The sequence below is a fragment of the Gavialis gangeticus genome, unplaced genomic scaffold, assembly GCF_001723915.1.
Source record: "Gavialis gangeticus isolate Ggan-Ray unplaced genomic scaffold, GavGan_comp1, whole genome shotgun sequence".
Lineage (NCBI taxonomy): Eukaryota > Metazoa > Chordata > Crocodylia > Gavialidae > Gavialis > Gavialis gangeticus.
Genome location: NW_017729025.1, coordinates 17355336 through 17366276, shown reverse-complemented (window position 1 = coordinate 17366276; position 10941 = coordinate 17355336). Strand labels below are relative to the sequence as shown.

Here is a 10941-nt window from a genome sequence, read left to right as displayed (position 1 = left end):
CCCCCCGCCCCAGGGGCAGGAAATCAGCTGGGGTCATAGGATTCCAGCAAGATAAACATCCAAATGTCTCTTGAAGGAGTTCAAAGTGGGTGCTTGCACCACCTCTGGCGGCAGTCTTTTCCAGACCTTGGGGGCTCGGGCAGTAAAGAAGTTCCTTCTTATGTCCAGCCTGAAATGGTCATGAAGGAGTTTGTGACCGTTCGACCTTGCATCCCTTGGGGTGCTTCTGGTGAACAGATGTTCCCTCAGATCCTGGTGAGCGCCCCTGATAAACTTATAGGTGGCCACCAGATCACCCCTGAGCCTGTGCTTTTCCACACTGAAGAGTCCCATAGCTCTCAGCCTTTCATCATAAGGTTTATTTTCCTGACCTCTTATCATGCACATGGCTCTCCTCTGCATCCTCTCAAGCTTCTCATATGGGAGATTTCCCATATGAATCCGTAGTGCCAAAAACATTCTGACCTGCTGGAGTCTTTTGGAGTTCTTTGTGACAGAACTGCTCTATTATTTTTTCCATAATCAAAAAAGTGAAAGCCAAGAGCTGGTATTTTCTGAAAGGTGCCTCGAGTCAAAAAAGGTTGCAAACCACTATTCTACGAACACAGCTCCAAAGTTTAAAGGGGATGGCTGTATGGTGGCTATAGGGGGAGAATTTACAGCAAGCCAGCACCTCATAGGAACTTTTTTCTGAGCTCTTGTACCTCTCAGTAAATAGAGGCAACTTGCCCCTCAAAGAAACAGAGCCCATTGGATAAAGGTCATACGAGCTAAAACAAGCTGTATGAATGTTTGTATGGACAATGGGCAAAACATGCAAGTGCTTATAGTGGTTTTAAAAAGGGTCATTATACTAAGCTGAACAAGAGTCCCATAATGTTTTGTTGTCCATGGTGAGGAATGCAGCTAGTTCTTGTTTTTGCATGACCTGGTATGCTTAACCCTAATAGGTGGCATGCATGGCTGCAAAAAAAAGATAAAGGAGAGGACATCACTCAGTATAGAAATGGATAGTTCCTGGAATAAGAAACTGTCACACTGTCTGTAGGAATTGGGTCCAGAAACAAAGGCCAGGAAATGACTGGATAACTCATATAACAAAAAAGCATCTTGTTCTGTTGCAAGATGGAGAGTGTGTATGTGTACATACATGTGTACATGCAGACAGATGGGATTAACTGGAACAATGCACAACCCCCTATAAAAGGCTAGCATGTAGCCAAGGCAAACCATACATGAAGAGACACAGCTCTGGATCCAGTGAAGACTATAAGAGCAGAATGGGGTGACTGATAATTACCTGATTCTGCTCTGCCAAATGTTGTTATAAACTTAGAAATTGAAGGTGATAACACATTATCCTAAAATTCTCCTAAACAAAGCTATCTTAAATAAGTTTGCAAATAGGAGAAGGGACTTGGCCCACACTCAAACAGGTTGGCTGGTTTGCATTTACCACAGGTAAGAGCACATAGACAGGCAGTTGCTGCAAGGAGCTTATGTGCTGTTAAGTGCATAACCTAGCTTGCCTCAGAGCAACTCGCTCATGTGCTATGGCGTGTCAGGTGCTGGTTTCTAACCCCTAAAATCCTGATGGAATAGAGACTTGATCGGCCAGGAGGCCTCTTTCACGTGCCAGAACAGAAGAGCTCCAACTGACAGAGGCTGATCAACACGAAACAGGGAGGAGCGTGTTGGAAGGGGGTTTGTTGGGTACTTACCCGACACTGGTCTGAAATAGGCTTAGACCTTTGGAGAAGCAAGCCCTGAAACACAAACCTGAATGAATGGCAGGAGGGCACCTGGGTCCAAACAAACTCATCTGAAATGGCTAGACACTGAAAGGCAGGAGTCCAACCTGAGACACTCACTGCAGCTGGAAGTTTAGAGATCACATATGGACTTGCTGCTGTTATTTTTTAAATTGGGATCACTTGACCTGCAATTGAGTTAAATGGTTCATGTGGCCATAACCTTTGATTGCTAACCTTCAAGATGTGCTGGCTTTTGCAAGGAGTGCTATTTGGGGAGGATGAAGTACAGTACAACCTTGCTATAACAAACCGTGTCGATAATGAACTCCCACTTTTAACATCCCAACTACAGGAACTCATGTTTTTATCAACATAATGCGGCAAATTGGTAAACCCTACTACAGTAAACACCCTCTTTTAATGAACTGCTCTCGTAGCAGCTGGTTATAACCAGGCTGAACTGTATATTATTTTGCCATAGTCTCAGGCAGCTTTATAGTGGTGTGAGCTGTGGCTGTTTCTCATACTATAAGGGGTATTCCTTCTTTGCATCCTGTCCAAGTTCCCCTTGTATAAAATGAGGGAATCACTACTTCTGAGATCATAAAGCTCTTGTGAAGATTTGAAAAATCCTGAATCTTTGAAAATAGCAAAGGATCACAAAAGTAGGATGACCCCACACCGCCTATCCTAAAGTATCCAGAGGACTAATAACTGTAGCACTATCAAAGGATACCAAGATAAGCTGTTAGGAAGCAAATGTTACATCTCCTTCACTCCTAGCTATACAAGCCTAGCAAAACTACTGCAACTCTAACACTGATTGAATCAGGGTCCAAGTTTGGGGATTAAGCCCACAGGTATTGCCACAGGATTGTGCAGCTGTAATTTACATCTGAACAGATGATGCCCACGCCAGAGCAGCCACATCCTACCCGTAAAGGATTAAAAGGTACATCTAACCTAGATTCCAAGGCAGGGCATTCCAAACAGCAACCTACAGAGGACATGCAGTCTGCAAATAGTTCATCATAGCCTGTGGGGTTGGAAATTCTGACAAAAATCCAGGATAGAATGACATCCATTAGGGATTTGTATAGGATAGTTTGGATAGGGAGGATCCTGACTCAGGCAGGGGGCTGGACTAGACCTCTGGAGGTCCTATCCAGGTCGACTTCGCTGTAATCCTAAAACTAGGCACAATACACGCCTACTTAAAAACAGCTTTCATTTAGGAACACAGACATGCAACCCCAAACAGACCTTGTCAGTTTGGCACTTTCCAGGGACATGCCATGGTGCTGCCAGCCATCCAGCCAGTGGCCTTTATCTAAAGTCAGTTCTCAGAAAGAGGGAGGAGGACACTCAGCTAAGGGAAGAAACATGGAGCAAGGGGACATAAATCTTATCTGTTCCCAGCTCTACCATTCACTGTCTGATCCTGGCCATGTCATTATTTCATCATTCTTGTCCCAAGGGGTAAGATGATTACTTTTAAAAGCCCTAATTGCTGCTTAGTTTTGAACAGTTTCAAGGCTGGGGCACACTTAAAAGTTTTGCCAACAATGAGGCTACCTACTGGGTCAAGGCAATTATATTAGAAGAAAAAACCTTTTTGCAGGTATATCTTTTTTCACTCAAGGAACTGCTATAATAAAAGACTTTTCTGCCTGCAAAAGTTGAGTCTACACTTGATTTGCTGCTAGGGCAAATAGGTTGATATTACTGCCATTATGTTAGCAAGCAGTCTGGAAACAGTGCTCATTAAGACTTTCTGCCTTGCTTGTTGGGCTCTGAATGATTTAATCTGTTCCAACTCAGGAAGCAGAAATGATTTTACCTCTACAGATTAACCAGCTCTTTAGAAAGAAGCAGGTGAAGTAGTCTGAAAAAACAAACAAATCTTTGGAAGACTTCTACACCCCAACCAAAGGGCTGGGAGCTACACTCCTTCAGCAGGCCCTTTGTTTTAAAAATGCAATTAGAAAGGGAAAAATATTTTAAAAAAATACTCACTGGCACTGATTAGAAAAGAAGGGAGCTACAACAGACCTTCTCAGAAGCTACCTCACTGTTGCCAACAAGGATGGGATCACAAGTGCAAACTAGTAGCCAGGAATTTTTCCCCGTCACCTACACCCACTGCCTGTGTTCAGACACGTGTGGACGTTTGGTTCCCCAGGGACAACTAGCGATGGTGTGCTTGGGCCCCTGCTAGTTGAAGCCAGGGAACACTATGCCATGAGTGCGCTGGCATGCAGCAAGCTGCCCCAGGTGGGGTAGGGGCAGCTGGGGCCACTACTGGGTTGGCCACAGCAGCCTTAGCTTTCATAGACATTAGGACAGTAAAGAAGTTCTTCCTTATGTCCAGCCTGAAATGGTCATTGAGGAGTTTGTGACCATTCGACCTGGTCATCCCTTGGGGCGCTTTTGCAAACAGACGTTCCCAGAGATCCTGGTGAGCACCCCGATAAACTTGTAGGCAGCCACCAGATCACCCCTGAGCCTGCGCTTTTCCAGGCTGAAGAGTCCCATAGCTCTCAGCCTCTCATCATAAGGTCTGTTTTCCTGACCTCTGATCATGTGCGTGGCTCTTCTCTGGACTCTCTCAAGCTTCTCCACATCCTTTTTGAATTGTGGAGCCCAAAACTGGACGCAGTACTCCAGCTGCGGCCTCACCAAGGCCGAGTACAATGGGAGAAAGACGTCCTGGGATTTGCTAGAGAAGCATCTATGGATGCAAACCAGCATTTTGCTCACTTTACTAGCTGCGAGAACAGAACAGGATCAGATCACATTGATGGCTCATGTTCATCTTGTGGTCAATCATGACCCCCAAGTCCTTTTTGTCTATAATGCTAGCCAGTGTAACACTGCTAAGCCTATAAGGATGCTGCAGATTTTTAATTCCCAACGTGGAAAACCTTGCGTTTTTCGGTGTTAAACACCATCAGGTTCTCATTTCCTGAGCCTGTCAAGGTCAGCCTGGGCCACCCTCCTGTCCACCAGTGTGGACGCTTTACCCCAAAGTTTGGTGTTGTTGACGAACTTGGCCAGTCCGTGTCTGATACCAATGTCTACATCATTAATGAAAATGTTGAATAGTATAGGCCCAAGGACAGAGCCTTGAGGGACCCCACTGGTCACTGTGCACCACGACAATCGTCTTCTGTCAACCACAACCCTCTGGAACCAACCACGGAGCCAATTCCCCAGCCAGCGGACTGTGGTGAAGCCAAGGCCACAGTTAGTCGGTTTTGCTAACAGGTGATCATGGGATACCAGATCGAAGGCTTTTTTAAAGTCAAGATATATGACATCAATCTCTTCTCCCTTGTCCAGGTGATAGGTCACCTGGTCGTAAAAGGAAATAAGATTGGTCAAGCAAGACCTACCCGGGGGGCCACTGCACAGCCACACTTATCTGGACGTGACCACTCTGAGCACACTGAGCAGCTTTTTCAGAACAGGATCAGAATAAATAAGCATATGTTTTCAAAAGTGGTTTTGGGCAGAAGTGTGAGTCCTACTCCGGAGAAAGCTTAAGGGTTTGTCTTTACCGCACTCAAGCTATAACTTAAGTTTTGCCCCTAACCAAACTCTCTCACACCCAGAAATCTGTAGATCCAGCTAAAGGAACTCAAATGCAAAGTGGCCCACTCTGGGAGGTGGAGGTTGAAGCAAATCCAGATGAGAGATGCTTAAAGTCCTGCCTGTTCACAGCCCAAACCACCAACCAGCTTGTCCCAAGTACAGTCACACTCTGCTAGTCCAGTCTGCCTTGCTGCTAACGCAGTTACTCAGTGTAGTTCCAGTGTCATTTCACAATATGGGTGCTCTCCAGGGAGCTAAGGTAATTCAGGTTGGATGACTGGACCTTAGTGCTACAGTGAAGACAAGCCGTATTGATTAACAGCAATAGAAAGCTGATTCTCAGAACTAAGACATTTACAGCATGATCATTCCAGGGAAATACACCAATAAACAGACATGGCATTTGGAGCATTACTGTGCCCAGGTATTCTTAAAACAATGCCCTCCCACTCTTGTGAATCAATTATTTATAGCTTAACAAAGGTTCTTCTTGTAAACTATTTACTCTTCTGTATCTACAACAAAACCTAGGGATGAACTTGTAACATAACAGTCATACTTAACTAGAAACATTTCAGATCAATGTCTACCACGCCCCCAGGCACTCCACAGTATGTCATACATAGCCCTGGGCATTAAAACCTGTTTTTATTGAGACAGTATTAGCCAGGCACACATTTTTCAAAGGGACTTTTAAGCTAAGCTCACATACACGCCCCACCCCCACCTCATTTTTGCACTTACTATTCTTTCAGCTAGTGCTTAAAATTATGAAACCTTTTGTTAATTTTTCTTCGAGCATATGCCAGCATTTTGAGAAAAGTGAGTCTCCATGTATACTGTTAGCCTTATTGTCTCCTCAGCTAAGTATCTTTTTTCTCCATGGGAGTGGTTCACACAACAGAAGACAAAATCTCATACTTCTCTCTATTTGACTATGTCAAAAACAAGCCCAGGGGAAGGGAACTAGAGCGCAGGGACAACAGTAACTATTTTTTGTGATTCTTTGACAGAAACAGACTAGATTGAGTTCATTGTACTGAGGAAATTCCATGAAAAACTGACTTGCCTAGTGTGATTTTGCAGACCTCTGATCATTAACTACATCTGATCCTCCTTATCAGTTAATATTTGACTGACCTATAAACAACACCTTCTTTTTGATAAAAGGATAAAGTAATGACTACAGAAAAACCAACTAAATAGTCACCCTGCCAGCAGGGCCCTAACTTTCCACAAGTTGTTACAGAAATGTGTTCACTATATATTAGAATGAACCCAGGCAATAAAGGACTTGCTTTGAAATACCTGAAATGCCTCCCCCCTGCACCATTACGTGCACCCTTTTTATATGGACAGGCCACTAAACTGGACCTTATCTTACACGCTTTTGACTGACTTGAAATACTTCTGTCCCTACACTTTGCCCTGTGATAGCTTCTGCTCTTTAAGTCTTTTGGCTCAACCTTTTCCTATGGGACCAAAAGAGAAAGAAAAAGGTACAGGACACAAAAAGTGTCACTTCCCTCAACCTCCTCCTAATATTTAATTTCCAGAAATCTAGGTACAGACCGAAGCTCAAAATGCTCTTTATTGATTTTGCTGCAGTGGTCAAAGAATCTGGCAGAAACAGGGCAATAAGGAAGGAGAATTATTTCCACATGCAGCTGTAATTATTTCCCTAATTCTTCTGCAGAACTTTTATGCATAAAGGCTATTCATAGTGTGCCCACAGGATGCAGCAACAGAAGGATGCCCACATGGGCACGTGGTACAGGAGACATGACGGTGCTTGCGCGGGCATGCAGCAAGGGAACTGCCTATGCACCATGTTGCCCAGGGGCTGTAGCTCACCAAGGTGTGGCCCATGCAGTATGTGGCCCCTGGCTGCTTGGAAGTTAGATGGCCCTGTTTAAACTCTGCAAAAAGGAAGGCTGGCTCTTCATTTTTTGGCATAGTCTGAGAGAACGCTAGTGCCGTGGGAAGGCACAGGAGAAAGCATATGGCACAAGCAGCTTGTGTGTGGCATGTGGCCAACTGGGGAGGAGACAGACAGCACAACGGTAGAGGCAGAAAGCAGAGCAGCAGATCATGCAGGGAACACAGGGCAGCAAGCAGAAAGCAGAGCAGTAGATTGGGCAGAGGATGGAGATCTGAGTAGCAGTTTGGAAAGATGCAGAGCTAATTTGTGACACACCTGCCAAAACGACTTGCCCCCACCACTAGATAGAGACCTGAGAGATCTGAATTTGGTTCCAGCTCTGCTGTGGATTTCTCATGCAACTTTGGGCAAGTCTTCCTATGCCTCAGTTTCCCTCCTCTACTAAAGGACTCATTTATCTTCCCTCCCACTCTGTCTGCCTTGTCAAATTAGACTGCAAGCTCTTCAGGGCAGGGATCACCTCTTCCTGGGTATTTATAGAGCACATGGCACAGTGGAGCCTTGATCTCAGTCTTGATGCTACTGTAATTTTAACAAGTAAAAACAGAAAATGGAGTTTTCCCAGCAGATTTATAAGCTCAAGAATGGAATGCCTCACTAGATTCCTGGGAATCCCTAACTAGCTATTTCTCAAAATCTGACACTGAGCTGTTGATTATACATTGAAACAAATGGAAAAGGCATTGCCAAAAAATTAAGAGGTTCAAAACAAAAATTCAGAAACACCATGATTTGTGAATGATCAGTTTGGAAACTACTCATTGCATCAGATTAGGCATCACAAAAGGTATAAATCAGGTTACAACTGCACCAGGTATCATTCCTAAGGACCTACTACATTTCAGGGACAATTTCTGTACCAAGGGTAGCAGGTCTGCAAAAATAAATGTACAAACTCCCCCAGGCTGACACTAAATTCTGCAGGCATTAAGTGTAAAATCCTGAGGTGTTGAATCCCAAGGCTATGAAACTGCAGGCTCTAATGGGTTACATCTGAAACTCATGAGATCTCATCCTTGCTTTGCTGCCAACCAAATTAATACATCATTTTGATTGAAAATTATCAGAAGCGGTCACTGATTTTGAAGGACCAACCCAAGACATTTCAGGGCAATTTTCTGAATAACTAAGCACCCAAATAAGGCTGAGCCAGTGGAGCCTGCAAAGGCCCAAACCCCGCTCAGACCCAGGCCCCAATGTCTTACAGCAGATTGGGGGTCACTTCCTACAGCTTGATCTCTCAGGGCAGGATCCGAGGGTCCCAAGCTGTCAAACAGTGGCACCCCACATGAATTCTTCTTCTGATGAACCCCTACTTAGTGCTTCATACAAAGTCTTTCTAGGACTAAGGGAAGGTCTTCAGGTCCTTTGCTCCACATGGATGTTTAGCAACAACAGAAACAAGGGATAAGAGCAGAAAACAACAATACACTACATTTACATCTCTCCTCTATCCCCCTACTGAAATCTAGGAAGGGTCTAACAGCACCAAACAAATAGAGAAGGGACTTTAAAACCAAGCAGAGATTTCACCATAGTGCCAACATTTCAGTAAATGAAATCTCAGCATGAAGATACTAACTGGGAGTCAGTCACAAGACACTGGATTAGCATTCAGGTCATGGGTGCAATACAGAATGAAAGCAGGAAAAAAAAAAAGAAGAAACAGGAAGAAAACATTTTGAGAAGGCAACATTGTTATTAAGCAAGATTAAAATGAAAAGTTTCAACCCATTTCTAAAGACAGTTAAGAAACAGGTTTTTTTCTCCATGGAGTACTGTCTTGACACTTTTGGCCTTCCCTGCCTTGCACTTCTTCAAGAAGCTGACAATCTATAGCACCATCCCAACTTCCTTTATTACAGGGCTGTTCACAGACTGGAAAAGCCACACTGGCAGCTTGCTTTGCTTGCAGACATGGGTCCTACCAGACGTCACCAAGAGTATTATTTGGAGAGGTTATTACATGTATGATTTGGTCAGAACTGGAGACCCCCTACTGAGGCAATGGACAGGCATGTTATGAGTACTTGGGTCAGAGTCCATTCCACTTATTGGGCATCTTAGTGGACTTAGGCACTTAAGTACAATTCTGCTCCACCCTGCTCAAAAATCCATTAAAGCAGGGGTCAGCAAGGTTGTGCAGTGGGCAGCAGCTTCCATAGAGCTCAGCTCTGAGTGCAGGCCATATCCAACCCAGCCTGCACCTAGGGTGCTTCCACCTTTTCAAAATGGAAAGGCGGGACACATGCCTGCCTGCCTCTCCCCAACCCGCAACACAGCAGAGCAGAGTCAAGTGGAGCCTGTGGGGGAGGATGTGGGCTACCTTCTGTGGGCTCAAGGCTCCCTGTCCTCCCCTGGGGACCCCATGCCACTGCTGGCTGGCAGGCAGGGGGCACCTCACCATGGAGGCACAGCTGGCATGGGACTTGTGGCAGCAGCACCAAGCCTCTTCTCCTGGGGAGAGGGCAGCAGGGCAAGGAACCCTGAGCCTGTGCCTTCCCCACCCTGCAAGCAAATCTGGGAGGGCACATGCCCCTTTCCCCTATGCACCACCCTGGCTGGGCAGCATCCACAGACCCAGTAGCCCCAACCCCACTCCCTCCCTCACTGTGGGGGCCATTATCTGCCCCGTCCTCTCACAGACTCACCTGCAGGGAGCTGCTCTCCACTGCTGCCTGGCTATATTACCAGTGTCCCGCTCCCCCCAGTCCCAAGCAGCCCCTTTCAGGCTTGAACTCTGCCAGTCTGCAGTGGGAAACCCACCATTTCCCATGTCTTTCTGCTGAGAACCATTACACGATACCGGGAATCTGGGACAAATGCCATCCTGGAGTCGTTCAGCCCGGGACCGGGACTTGAGGTTTGCATTTTGGGACTCTCCTGCCCAACGAGGGATGAGTGATCACCCTACCTGCACCTCCAATGCCGAGCCCAGAGCTGATGCCACTGCTTCCCCCTCCCCTGATGCCACTGCTGCTTCTTCAACGCACGTGGGGGCGGCTCGAACACTTCCCACCATCGCTCTCCCCCGAGTGCATAAACCAGCTCCACGGGCTGGACCCGGCCCACAGGCCGTGAGTCGCCAAACCCTGCATTAAAGTATCTACCTCTGTAGCACACCATCCACTGAGGCGAAGCACCCAACCCGGATCCCACAGTCCCAGGTTTCGACTCCCGCCCAAACAGGCTGGGGCCACCGTTTCCACTCGCAGCCCGAATCATTTTGAATCACGCCCTGCTCCGCTCACCAGGGGAACATGGGCTCCCGACACCTCGGGCTCTCTCCAGAGGTCTGATTTTGTCACATCTGACACTGCAACTCTTGGGGGGGCTCAAAACAAATTAAACCCTTTTCTGGGTTAACAAATCCACTAAGCGAAGGAGCAATCTGGTCAGAGACTCCCCAGGTTACAATGTCCAAGCCTTACTCTCACGAGCTCCCTCTTAACGCGGACCCTGCCTCTTAACTAGGATTAGCCGGGACGGCCGGCGGCGACAGACATGACACAGATTACCCCCGGCTCGAGGCGCTCGGGAGCGGGTCCTGCCCCGGGACACCCCACCCCGCGGCCCCCCGACAGGGGCAGCGAGGCGACCCGGCCCCGCGGATACGTACGCGGACACCGCCTTGCCGCTGAGCACCTGGTC

The 10941-nt window shown here is 46.6% G+C and overlaps 1 protein-coding gene across 2 annotated transcripts in view; it reads right to left on the bottom strand.

The window, feature by feature from the left end:
* MTHFD1 (methylenetetrahydrofolate dehydrogenase, cyclohydrolase and formyltetrahydrofolate synthetase 1) overlaps positions 1-10941 on the bottom strand; it is an 83589-nt gene that overhangs the window by 72498 nt on the left and 150 nt on the right. The window contains exon 2 of one of the 2 annotated variants that reach the window (XM_019518448.1): positions 10910-10935. In XM_019518448.1, coding sequence (XP_019373993.1) covers positions 10910-10935 — 26 coding nt within the window. Of the gene's footprint in view, positions 1-8872; positions 8920-10909; positions 10936-10941 lie in introns of those variants that run through there. The other variant, XM_019518450.1, reaches the window with a different exon arrangement.